The 12,238-nt window shown below is 51.2% G+C and overlaps 4 protein-coding genes across 4 annotated transcripts; 1 reads left to right on the top strand and 3 right to left on the bottom strand.

The window, feature by feature from the left end:
• Positions 1 to 4,288: 4,288 nt before the first annotated feature.
• On the bottom strand, positions 4,289 to 6,119 carry EDD37DRAFT_188918 (oxalate decarboxylase). Its single transcript, XM_062810066.1, has 3 exons — positions 5,580 to 6,119; positions 5,190 to 5,529; positions 4,289 to 5,141 (listed from the first exon to the last, which is right to left on the bottom strand). Exons 1-3 carry the CDS (start codon positions 5,901 to 5,903, stop codon positions 4,483 to 4,485), a joined length of 1,323 nt encoding a protein of 440 aa, XP_062666071.1. The 5' UTR covers positions 5,904 to 6,119; the 3' UTR covers positions 4,289 to 4,482.
• Positions 6,120 to 6,330: 211 nt separating this feature from the next.
• Positions 6,331 to 7,170, top strand: EDD37DRAFT_654290 (uncharacterized protein; the record flags this gene model as incomplete). Its single annotated transcript, XM_062818667.1, has 1 exon — positions 6,331 to 7,170. The coding sequence occupies one exon, from the start codon at positions 6,331 to 6,333 to the stop codon at positions 7,168 to 7,170; it is 840 nt and encodes a 279-aa protein (XP_062666070.1).
• Positions 7,171 to 7,527: 357 nt separating this feature from the next.
• On the bottom strand, positions 7,528 to 8,490 carry EDD37DRAFT_654289 (carboxymethylenebutenolidase; the record flags this gene model as incomplete). Its single annotated transcript, XM_062818666.1, has 5 exons — positions 7,528 to 7,836; positions 7,898 to 8,238; positions 8,290 to 8,332; positions 8,382 to 8,416; positions 8,466 to 8,490. 5 exons carry the CDS (start codon positions 8,488 to 8,490, stop codon positions 7,528 to 7,530), a joined length of 753 nt encoding a protein of 250 aa, XP_062666069.1.
• A 347-nt stretch (positions 8,491 to 8,837) lies between these two features.
• Positions 8,838 to 10,721, bottom strand: EDD37DRAFT_188842 (cytochrome P450 oxidoreductase). The gene is made up of 3 exons (XM_062810065.1): positions 9,887 to 10,721; positions 9,041 to 9,835; positions 8,838 to 8,980 (listed from the first exon to the last, which is right to left on the bottom strand). Exons 1-3 carry the CDS (start codon positions 10,574 to 10,576, stop codon positions 8,864 to 8,866), a joined length of 1,602 nt encoding a protein of 533 aa, XP_062666068.1. The 5' UTR covers positions 10,577 to 10,721; the 3' UTR covers positions 8,838 to 8,863.
• Between the last annotated feature and the right edge of the window lie 1,517 nt (positions 10,722 to 12,238).

The following is a 12,238-nucleotide window of genomic DNA, read 5'->3' as shown; positions in this document are numbered from 1 at the left end:
TTTGATGGTTCTTGTATGCTTGCGCGTCAGGGCACATTCTCCAGGGGCCATGGCGCCCCATTCTTGCCTCTCGCGCACGCCTCCGAAAATCCAACTCTTCAAATTCGATGAAAAACCGCAGGTTGAAGGAGAAGAAGGTGAAGCCAGGGGCGTTGATATCGTCGAAATTGTCGTGACAAGTGGCGCAGAGCGGGATACCGTTCTCCAGGACACCGAGGTAATTGAAGCTGATCAGGCCCTCCTGCTTGAGTCTTTCAAACTGGGGAGTATGAGATATACAGATGGTCACTAAAGGATCTTCTCACCGAACGATCCTTCTTCGCAATAACGTGACAAGCCTGGACCGTGATGCTCCACATTGCCAGCAGCGCGATTCTGTCCTCAATATGCGTCCAGGTACAGACCCTTTCTTCACCACATCATGGGCGGCAAAGCAAGGCCCGAAGCCGAGACGAGGTCTTATGCTTGTGCATCATCTCGCATCAAAGCAGCGATGCAGGTCATATGGATCGTCCGGCAGCTCCACCAGCAAGGTCGTGCCGTTGCACTCTACTGGCTAGCGCTCTCCATCACTCTTTTTTCGGCAATGACGCTGGTGATGTTCGGCCCGAGGGACAGACTCCCAGCTGGCGGACTGTGCGTCACTGCTCGCCAGAGGGCAATATAGTCCGCATGTTCACACGCATCGAGAAAACGTCGTCAATGGTCACTGCTTTGCACGGCCAGATTATCATGTTCCTCACGAGCAATGTGCCCACATACCCTCAGACTGACCGACGCGGTTGATTCCCTTCTTCTGATTTCGGATCCCTCAAACTGAATCGAGCGTTGCACCTGCCTATATGTGCATTAGGTTGTTTCATTACGGGCGTGATGGCGTCGTTCGTGGGAGACGTTAGAACCTTTCTCTACCGATGTCCACGATTCTTGTGCACGTTTCGCACTACTGTATGCGAAAGAGCGTAATTTCCCCGAAATCTTGATTTTGGGTCATGAAAGTCCAAGCAGAATTTCTTTTCGGTACAGTAAAATTTCTTTTCGGAACAGTAAATGGGATAACTCGTTCAGGAAATTCGAGAATCCAAAATGACCCCAGTTGCAGCAGTTTTCTGGCAAAGCCAAAACGACGTGCTGGCTTGTCCGCTGCAGACGTTTGCCCTTCTGAGCGACAGACGTTCACTTCTGTTACCGTACGAAATTCGAGGTAATACTGGAGCTCAAGATGTTGCTCGCTAGTCATTGCTCATTTTCATCACCATCATGGCTTCCATCCTGCACATATATATATATATATATATTCTGTCGGCAAAGTTTCGGTTGGCTCTCGCCATATGACTGACATTTCCCATAGGTACGGCTCCGCTGAAGGTTGGAGGGGCCGTAAAATAGCGTACCCTAATGGTTCTGGTTAAATAAGAACAATTTGAGCGACTTCAGCCACCCTTGCCTTGCTTGGACCTCGCCAATCCGTTGTAGTTGGTAAAGAGTCGCAGTTGCGAAGTTGACACGGTGGTTGCCGTTACTGCAACTTTGACCCCTGCAGTATGTTGGCTTCGTGAATCAAACAAAGGTTGATGAACACCAAATGCGTCTTGTATCACGTCATCCAGTACTCCCGAGTCATACTTATTGTCGCTGAACCACCAAGCAAGCCAATCAAGTAGACGCCGAAAGAGCGCCATGCAACCATACGATTTATTCGGAAAAATACGTCGAGACATGATTGCCAAACATTCAATGCTCGTGTCGATTGATGATCCGCAGACCACGTGGTCTAGGACAATGAGCCCTCCTGTAGCATTTGTTAAGCCGGTACCAATTTGTTAAGCCAGGTTGTCGTACCGGCACTTGTTCCAATGAAAGAATCGAAGTACTCCCAGATGAAGTGACCAGTATCAAGCGCAGCCTGTAAACGTTTTAAGAGCACCAAAACAACCACGCCACGCACGCCGCCACCGTCAATTGCAGCAACTTTCGGCTCCACCGCGACAGGTTTTCAATTGAAAACGCCGAGAGCATCGATGCCACAGAATTGGCAAATGCCAACACAGTATGTGTATGGGCCTATATCTGGCGGGTAGTAGTCTCGAATACATTCCTCGCATAAGCTGTGCCCACAATAACATCCTTTCTGAAGGCCTTGCCATGCAGAGAAACCAGTCCATGGTTGATTTCAGTCTCCTCCCTTGAGGCCGCTGTTGCCGCAAAAGGTTCTGCCGCGCCACAACGGCGGAAATTCGCGGTCCAAGAGACTTGAAATGGTCCAGGAACCGTGCCCGAATGGGCAAAACGTTATCTTAGCGTTGGGGAGTTTGACATGAACGCAAATCTCGATAGAAGAATACGTCGAATACACGCGATGGAGCAAAGTCTGTCGTCAGTCAGTATCTCAGCTTGACGAGGAGAGCTCGGCAGAATATCCTTCTGCACCCACCGGGGCTTTGCTTATGATAGGCCGGTGCCAACATTGCAGAGGCAATGAAGTCAAAGACGGCTGCTGGAGCGACTCCCATCTTGGCCGCAATGAAGAAAAACCTCTTTAAAATAACACGGAAGTTGGACAGAGGGTCGATGGGCGGTGCTAGGCATGTGAACAAATCGACGGCTTTCCCTGTCCTCGCACAACTGTCGGACCGCTCCAGAGAATGCCTCCGCCATATGTTGGGCACTGAAGAGGAGATGGCGGCTCTGGTGGTCATCCCGCATGTCATCAAGGATGTATCCCAGACGTGCTTGGAGAGATTGTTACACCGGGTCACTCGGGGATTTCGAGACATTGGAAGTCAAAATGACCAATGAGTCAAAGGACGAGGTAAATTTGGTATGGGATTCAGTCTGTACGAGGGCATTCCCTTCCACGGTATCAGTGCTCACGCTGGCCAACTGTGGAAACGCACGGGCGTTGCCGTCGGCGATCCACACACCAAGCTCAAGCTAGGTCTCCAGAAATCGAGCACAAGCTGAATTTCCCCCGAAGTCATTGGCGAAGACACATACTATGTATGAAAAGGGGAAGAGAAGGTTCAGGTGGACGTGTGCGACCACGTTGATCAGCTTCATGTTGGATTCGCCTTTCATCTGATGGATTGGAACGCGCCGCTGATCATGACAGCTGCTGCAATCACTTGTCGCGACTGAAAAGTCTGCATTGATTGTACAGTAGGCAAAAATGATGGGGCGATCGAAGTTAGTCTACTCGAGGTGTTCGCGGTAGGGTTAGAGGAGGACGCGCGATGACCACCCTACCGACGACGGCGATCGAGGCTCTCGGGTCCCCCGAGCGCCCCTACTCAAGCGCAGGATCATCGAGGGTCGTGGGGTGGCGATATCGTCGTCGCCGAGTCGACGACCTTCGACGCCAAGACTCGACCATCTTCATCAAAACTCGACCCCCTTCACTCCTTCGTTCGACCACCGTCCTTCCGGCTTTCGACCATCATCACCGTCCTTCTCGACTAGACCACTCCTACCTTTCGCTTATTCTCTCGTCTCTCTCTCTCTCGCCGGCACGTATTGCCTTCAAGAACGACGCTAAATCTTCCGTAGTTCAAGTCAACCCTCGACCTTCTCAGGCTTACTTCGACCACTATCGATAAGACTTAACTCATACAGAGATATTGTTAGCCGTCCGAGGTAAGGAGTCGAAGAAATATACAAGTTCGAAAAGTCACAAGGATATGGGCATAGGAAATATCCTCGCGACCTTTCGAACTTAAATATTTCTTCGGCGACGAGCAACACGCACCAATAAGCGATTTCAGCTTCGGAGAACCCTTAACCACCCCCTCGACCACCCTCACAGGCACTCGACCACCCTCATAACCCTTAACCACCCTCACTTCCTTCGACCACCCTCAGATCTTTCGACCACCCTCACATCCTTCGACCACCCTCACATCCTTCGACCACCCTCACATCCTTCGACCACCCTCACATCTTTCGCCTACCCTCACATCCTTCGACCACCCTCTCGATGTCCCCCACCTGCTTCGATCTCCATTCTCACTATTTCGAGATCTTCAGATCTTGAAATAATCCTGGTTGATTCCCCTCTAATACGTCGCAGCCTCAGTTCACAAGGTCCCGATAGTTCCTTGTCGTCGCAAGGGAGTCCGGGCAGCTGATCACTGCATCGGCCACAACCGTAGGGACTATATACCCTGGAAAACGGTCCGTGTATCCGTCTACGGTGATGGTGACGATTCGTTCTGAAACAGCACAAAGATAACGGTCACAGATATAATGATGTGGAACACGGGGTAGTAAGATAAATTAATGATGGGGATGCGGAGTTGCTCCTGCCATCAGAACCCGCCTCTCGATGGGCAAAACGTTTTGCCAGCCAGGAAAGCAAATGTCCACTACTACTATATACCACGGCTCTTTGCCATCGTCCCCAGTTCTGGATCTTTCTCTTCACCAGGTGCTTTGCCTAGCCACTATCTTGGCAAGATTGCACCAGACAGTTCTGACATGCGGTGCTTATTCTGGTGCAGCCCGTATGGGGTCTTCAATGGGATTTTCGACCGCTTTCAGGAATTTCTCGGCGCCTTCCGGATCGTTGGCAAATATATGGTCCGCAACCAGTCTCTTGGGTGTCTCACCCATCCACTGAAATAACGAGAAGTCCTGGAACTTGTCGGCCTTAAAGATTTCGAGCACTTCGACAGGTTCATCATCACTGAGATTTTCGATAAAATGACCCATATTGCGAGGAATGACCCCCACGTCGCCTGCCATGAAGTCGAATGTTCTGGCAGTCCCCTCAGCGGCGAAGACGGTGACACGTGCGCGGCCCTTGATGAAGAAAGACCATTCATCAGCGTTGGGATGCCAGTGCATCTCGCGCATCGCACCAGGTCCAATGTCTAGATGAGCCGCCGCAATCGTTTTGGAGATGGGGAAGTTGGTCGAGTCAGTGATCCGAACAAGGCCTCCAGTGGTATTGCGAGGCTCTTGGTCTAGCATCTTGTGAGTGAACTGCAACCTCGACTGTTTGACGTTTTTGCCCTTTGGTTCCTCGTCGTCGATCGATCCGGGGACAGTACCCTGGAAGATGTACTTCTCAGACTTTGGGATCGTCTTGAACAATTCTGGCGAAACCTGAAAGTTCTCGGCAAGAACAGCCTTGGGCGTGCGAGCTATAGTCTGTTAGTTATCGCCATGTACATTTCATGGGAAGGACGCACCAAGCCAATCAGTCAACAAAAAGGTCGACTCTTCGTTGAAGTTGCCATCGTCGAAAACCAATAAGAATTCGGTGCCGTTGGGGGCCAGTCCTTGCAGAGAGTGTGGATGGCCGGATGGGAAATACCACAAGTCGCCTTTCTGAAGGTCGTCGATGAATTGACCTCCTTCAGTGTCGAGTGCAGTGATGCGGACACTTCCTTCCAGGACGTACGCCCACTCGGCTTGCTTGTGCCAATGCAGCTCTCGAATCACGCCGTAGTCGAGTCTCATATTGACACCAGCAATCTCCGTAGAGGCACCCAACTCTCGCACCGTGGTCTGACGGGTCCAACCTCCTTCCTATCACTGTTCAGTATAATGCTCAATGGTCAAGATAGTTGAGAAGTTACCTCGATTCTGGTATGAGAATCGGCAAAGCTCCAGCGCAAGTTGGACATGCTTCCGTGGTCGGTACTTGGTGGACGAAATAGGTCGGGGTTCTGTCTCTCCCTGTCCTTGTTCTGAGGTCCTAGTACTGTAGCACCATCCCCATTCCGCCAGGGAAGAGGTTGCCAGTTCTTGCCATAGGAGTCAACCTTGTGATCATAGGGATCTCTGTACTTGGGGTTGTACGGTCCATTGCTTTCAGGATCCGCGATGGGCTGCTGGCCCCGTTCTATGATGGGGACGGCCAAACAAGAGCTCACAAGGAGCGACAAGGTAAGAAGCTTCATCTGTGAGATAGTCCACGGAAGTCGAAGATTGAAATCAGACTTGCTGAGAAAGCCGGGGTAAATGAGCTCTAGATTTAAATACCCTCCGGAGGATGTTACCCAAGGGGACCAGGGTAAAGCCAACAACCGAGGAGTCGAAACGTCATGAAGACTCGGCTGAACGTTTTAGCGGTCGAGGATCAACGGTCGGGGAATACTTCCATCATATCACCATCGCCATCAACCTGTAACTTATGATGCGCTTCGTTTCCGCTTTAACAAGAAATACTACAACCGGCAAATTGTTTTTCAACTACATCTTTCCTTCAAAGTCCTTTCCTCCAATTTTTCTCTTCCTGGCAACAAGGCGCCAGTTATATGTGTCGGTTGTAGCAAGATCACGTTACTGAAGCACGCGACAGTCTCACATCCATAGTCAATTCTCACAATGGCTGCCACTGACGGCTATGGAACTGCAGGCAGGGATGCCAATCATGACAACTCAACACAAGGAGCCTCAGACTCTGAGAACCAACCCCTCCTTGGAGGAAAAGCAAAGTCGACATCGTCGTTCACCGAGTACATGAAAGAGGACATTGACAGGCGTTGGGCTGATCTCCTTCTGCTGCTGTCCTATATCATCACAGGTCTTCTCGACAGCTCGGCAGTCTTCATCTGGGGTTCCTTCGTGAGCATGCAGACTGGAAACACCGTCTACCTCGGACTCGGGCTTGTCGAGCCGACCAAAGGGACACGATGGATCAAATCCTTGACATCTATCGGTTTCTTCTGCTTCGGTTCCTTCTGCTTCAGCCGCTTCCACCGATACTTTTCACCCAAACGGCGATGGGTCCTCCTGATGTCCTTCTGCATGCAACTTGTTTTGATTGTCGTTGCTGCCGTCATTGTCATGATCGATACCGGAGAAGCCGGTCAGTTGCGATGGGAGGTGCTTGTCCCCCTTGCGTTGGTCGCGTTCCAGAGCAGTGGCCAAGCAGTGACCAGTCGAGCTTTGCAGTACAACGCCTTGACCAGTGTTGTCCTGACAAGCATTTACTGCGACCTCTTCTCCGACCCTCTGCTTGTGGCAGGACTCACACAGAACGCGGAGAGAAACCGACGGGCTGCGGCACCTCTGTTGTTGCTGGCAGGCGCCATTTTTGGCGGCTTATGGGCTCACAGCTCTCTCGGTCTGGCTGGGGCTCTGTGGACCGCTGCAGGGCTGAAGATTGTGATAATGGGAGCATTCTTCCTCTGGAAAGCCGAAAAGCCAGCTCCACGCACCTGATGTTGACTTGGATATAAGCTGGGCAGCGATGATTGACCGCAACTCGCAAGACGCATCGACTCGCGCCAGAGACATGGTTGGACTGATGACGCTGTCCATTTGCTGAGCTTCATCGCCCGTCTGGAGCGAATGCGAAGTTTGTGGCGTTGAATCTGGAGCAAACTTCGAAGAACCTGAAGATGAGGGCTGGTGAGGCTGCACTCGAGACTGTTGGCAGGCATCTCTGGGACAGGAAGTCAATGTAGCAGAGAATGACATTCAATTGCACCTTTGGTAGTCACCATAAAGTGAAGCCTGCCGTAGCAGTGTTTGTCGATCATATTTTGCCCTAGAAGCGTGCCGAAGCATGCCAGTCACCTACATGTTGTTATGGAACCAAGTGAGCAAGGTCTGGTAGGCCTTTTCGTAGGCAGCCTTGACCTTCTCATCCTCTAGATTACTTCTAGCAGCCATGAAGCCGTGAACCTGATCTTGGTACCATTCCACCTTCTTGGGTACCTTCAAATTTGCCTCATACTTTTCAACAGCATCCTTTTCTTCCTCGCCGGATGGAATCATGAGCATTGGGATTGTGACATTGGCCGCATCGTTCGGGTCAATCATGGCTGGGTGGCATGTTGCAGCGGCCTTGAAAAGAGTGCCTGACGCGGACACCAGGTTGACAATCTGCAGATGATCAGTCCACACCCAACCTTGCCGATGTCTCGTTTAGAGCAATATCACTGACCTTCCCGCCCCAGCAGTACCCAACAATACCCCAGTCCTGGATGCCGGGGTTGCTGGACTTCAACTCACTCATGACACTCTTGATCCTCTCGACGGTCTTTGGTGGAGCCGCCGAAGTTTGGAAGAACTCGCCCAATTTCTTTCCCTTCTCCTCATTGTCCGGGGGATACCACGAGATGTCGGCAGGTTTGCCCTCGAAGAAATCCGGCATGAAGACCCGGAATTGGTGTTCATTGTGGGCGTGTGCAATTATGTCGGCTCCTTGAAGAGTTTGTGGAAAGAAGCCGAAGATGTCGTAGACGACCAGAATGCCCTGCTTAGCGGAAGATGGTCCGGTTGTGTCTGGTTGGATTCATATGAGCTTTGCCCATGGAGTGTTTCCGGGTGACCTACAAGTCCTCAGTCCATCAATCGTGTTGAATTCGCCTTGTTCTTTCTGCATGCCATAAGTCAATCCGGAGGCATGAAGGGTCTGGAGAACGTACGTAGCCTTTACTAATCACCGCAGGGGTATTGCAGCCTAAACGTGATCAGTATCCGTATGGTCTCTGACAATTGGGGTTTCGTACATGCTGCTGACTGAGTGTGAGACATGCTTGCTAAAGTTCTGGTTGGTGTTGCTGCAGGGCCGAACAGATAGTTTGATGCTGAAAACAGCTGTTTTGAGATGGCTGCAAGTCTCAGCCGGGAAGTCATTGACGTCTTTAAATAATTTTACCCGTTGCTTACAGGGTATGGGCTTCACATTCATCCAGAAGGAAATGGAAATCAATGATGTGAGAAGGTGGGGATGAGATGGTCAATCACTGGTAGAGGCCTTGAGAGGGGTCCCTTCGGGGGTCTCAATGCATTTCATCCTCGGACGTACGACGGGGGTGCTCCGTAAGAACAAAGTCATTTACGTCAATTGGGGCATCACGTGGTCATAACGGATATAATAAGGCCGATAAGACAGATTTCTATCTACCTAGCGAGCTAGGTATGCCTTTGTGTTTCTGGTCTTGAGTCTCACCTCGAAGCCTTCCTGCTTGATGAACCATGCATTGTGCAATTTCCAAGGCTTTGATGGATCTGCCAATTCGAGCTTCGAGCGAGGCTTGTCAGCACAATCTCACGTTACGATCGGGACCTTCGATGAACTCACCTCGAATCTCATCAAAACAGCAGGCACCAGTTTGTATATCTCCAACAAGCTGATATTCTTGCCAATGCATGTCCTTGCCCCTGCCCCAAACGAGAGGATAGAGTTTTCCATCAGTCGTCTTTGCTCGAGCGAAGCGTCCAGCCATCGTTGAGGCCGGAACTCTTCTGTGCATTCTCCGAAGAGAGAATCTCGGTGAACCGTCCAGGCGTTGCAGCCCACGATTGTCCCAGCAGGAATGAATTCTCCACACAGGGTCACTCCTCCAGCAGGAACGATGCGCTCTAGCGTGAGGCCTGCTGCAGGATGACACCGCAATGTCTCCTTGATCACCGCGCTGAGGAACGGGAGCTCCCGGACATCATTCCAATCCACTAGGCCCTCCGCGTTCTGAAACACACCCTGATCTTTCTGTGCCCATAACTCTGCCATGAGGCTTTTCATGTCGTCCGGGTGTCTCAACAGATTGTAAAAGAGCGCACGTAGGGTTATGGCTGTCGTATCCGAACCCGCAAACATGTTGGCCACTGTCACAGCAAGAACTCTCTCGTGCGTCATGAATTCGGGGTCCTTTCTGTGAGCCTCGTAAAACCTGGACAAGAAGTCCCGGCGTCCTGGTTTACCGTTGGAGGCTTCGGGTATCTTTTCACGGCCTTCCGCTACGTCCGGCCGGCTGGCAATACGCGCTCTGGCGAAGTTGGCCACAGGTGAATTGGCGTTCAGCAGATTGTATCTACTAGCCGTCAGGCGGATGGGATTTTTGAGAAGTAGGCTATCCAGGATCGGAAGCTGGCCGACCTAAGATATGTGTTAGCAGCAAAACTGCCTATCAACAAAATACTTCCTCACCACAGCGGCGTAATTCAGCAGCCATTGGAGATCGCCAATGATATGGTCCACGTCACCTCCATTGTCCATAAAGCCAATGCGCTTTGAGAATGTGAGCTCGCCTATCACGTCAAAGGCATAGTATTGCAGCCAATTGCCGAAATCGCATACTCCGTCCGCTCCGGGTTTATTGGCAAACCTTTTCTCCAATTGATTGAGGAACTCCAGTGTGGTGGTATCGACGAGTGGTTCGAATTGTACCAAGGTGCTCATAGCGTAGGCATTGGAGACGGCCCTCCTCAATTTGGCGTGGAAGGCTTCCTCGGTGGAGGTAAACAAGGTAAACAGGCGACGGCCCTTTGCGATTGTCTGCTGCACAGGGTAAAACTCGGACTTGACAAAGCCAGAGTTCAAGGCATATATGACCTGAATCGCGGCGGGATCCGATATCGAGATGGCTCGGGGCCCCAGACGGACCAAAGAGCCGTGTATCTGATGCAGTCTGATGTGCTCGAGTTCGGGCCGGCGGCGCCATACCACAAAGACGCGCCAAAGGTCAGTACATGAGGCCAGTAACGGACCGGGAATGTGTGAAATGCCACGGCCATATCTGTTGAAGAGAGCTCGGCCGGCGACAAGGACGACGAGCGCCCAACACACAAACACGTATGGATGGTCTCTCCACGGAGCCAATATGGAATCGATGAACATGTCGTTTCAGTGTCTAAGGAGACCTTTTGGAGGAAGTGGCACAATTTTGAGATACACGAGGCATGTTGATCGAAGCATAGGCATCTTTGGGCATCTTCATGTTATGATGGGTATACTCCGTCCGTGCAACTGCCGAATGGATAGTAGTATGGGGTAATAAGGAACGCAATTGGAGTTTCTGGGGGGAAATCCATGGGGTTGGTCGTTGTTGTTCGGAATATAGGCGCGGCGGTGCTCGTGAAGCGGAACTTATACCGTGAGGAGGCCACGCCGTCGAGCAAGGCGTTAAATCATGATTTGGTGGCACAACTTCGTTTATTTGTTGATTGTTCTTGAAGAGAAATACTGCGATCCGCGTGCGAGTACTGGGGTTGCAAATACATCAATTGATCAGGTGGTCGAGTCGATCCTGAGCCAGGCCCTAAAGCAAGGCTTCGTAAGCTCGTGTCTTGACTCAGGTCACTTCAACTTTACGTGCATGATAAAAGGGAATATGCAGAGTTGTGTCTAGTAAGACAAGACAATGCGTGATGATATGATGGTAGCTGGTAGCACTCTTTTGTTGGTGGCAGTGTTCTTCAAGGTCGCCATTCCACGTGACGTCACCTTTTCAACCCGTCGCAGTTAGGTTGTCACGGTTTTTATGGCTGCTTCCTGCGCTTTCAGATTGTACAGTATCTCTGTCGCCAGCAAGTCATCTTGCTGCTGCACTGCTTTGCTTTACAGTTCGTCCGAAACAACGACTAAAATCTGTTCGCAGCCTCAAATGCTTTCCAACCATCAAGCCAGGATCGGGCATCGGTGACCATACCTTGAAGAGCCACATTTCCAGTGTTTTTGCCTCTCCCCTTCCCAATCCACCTCACTGCTTGTCGCTTTCGGATCGATGGAAGAAATCTCGCATACGGAAGCTGCAGCTAAAATAGAACAGGGATCAATGGACCCGCATTGCATTCTGGCATTCGAAAGAGACGGAGCACATGTTTGCTAGGTTACGATCAATGGGACAAGCGATCCATGTTCTGAAGTTGAGTGCCTGGTGACAGGACTGCTGCGGTTTCAGCAAATGCTTGCAAATTGCGCACCTGCTTCTTACCCCGGTTTTGTCATCACAACGCCTGCTGTGGCCTCCTGTGACAGTGGAAAGGGGATGGACGATACGGAGGCTAGTACACCAACTCGGTGTGAACTCTTCCGCAAAGGTCCACTGAGTGAAGAATGCCGTACGGCCGCTACACTGCATATTTTGAGCTGGCCAGGGCAGTATTTCACTGATTCGAAAATAGTGTCGCAAAGGAAGATGCTCTAATGACGTACTGGCAGCCATATCTGGTAGCAGTTCCAGCCTGGCCGAGGAATTGCACGCCTGCTGACTCATTTCTTCCTGTTTTACTGATCGCGTCTTCGACTGCTGCAAGGGCTATAGACTCTTGCACGATTCCTTCGTTACACAGCTATTGGTCCAAAGTCAATGCTAACCTGGCGGATGTCTCCCCTGTCGCCCCTTAGCGGCTCTCGAGAACTGCCACGGGCGTGGCCTTTTCTCGGACGCAGTGGAAGGCGGAGGGCTTTGCGGCCGCAAAGCTACTACTGTTCAGGCGCAATGACGAAGCAAAGAAGATCTGCCAATGACCATCGGTGAGCTTTGAAAGATGGTAGTAT

The sequence above is a fragment of the Exophiala viscosa genome (genome assembly GCF_022695815.1).
Source record: "Exophiala viscosa unplaced genomic scaffold EDD37scaffold_14, whole genome shotgun sequence".
Lineage (NCBI taxonomy): Eukaryota > Fungi > Ascomycota > Eurotiomycetes > Chaetothyriales > Herpotrichiellaceae > Exophiala > Exophiala viscosa.
Note: the sequence above shows the minus strand (reverse complement) of the source record. Positions and strands in the feature narration are given on the sequence as shown.

What these genes read in the sequence shown, in the direction of transcription:
- EDD37DRAFT_188842 (XM_062810065.1), bottom strand. Translation starts at nt 10,576, where the DNA reads ATGTTCATCGATTCCATATTGGCTCCGTGGAGAGACCATCCATACGTG. An exon ending in TGCTGAATTACGCCGCTGTG is followed by an intron (nt 9,836 to 9,886) that starts GTGAGGAAGTAT and finishes CACATATCTTAG; the next exon opens with GTCGGCCAGCTTCCGATCCT. An exon ending in CTGTTTTGATGAGATTCGAG is followed by an intron (nt 8,981 to 9,040) that starts GTGAGTTCATCG and finishes CCTCGCTCGAAG; the next exon opens with CTCGAATTGGCAGATCCATC.
- EDD37DRAFT_188918 (XM_062810066.1), bottom strand. Translation starts at nt 5,903, where the DNA reads ATGAAGCTTCTTACCTTGTCGCTCCTTGTGAGCTCTTGTTTGGCCGTC. An exon ending in ATTCTCATACCAGAATCGAG is followed by an intron (nt 5,530 to 5,579) that starts GTAACTTCTCAA and finishes GAACAGTGATAG; the next exon opens with GAAGGAGGTTGGACCCGTCA. An exon ending in TTTGTTGACTGATTGGCTTG is followed by an intron (nt 5,142 to 5,189) that starts GTGCGTCCTTCC and finishes AACAGACTATAG; the next exon opens with CTCGCACGCCCAAGGCTGTT.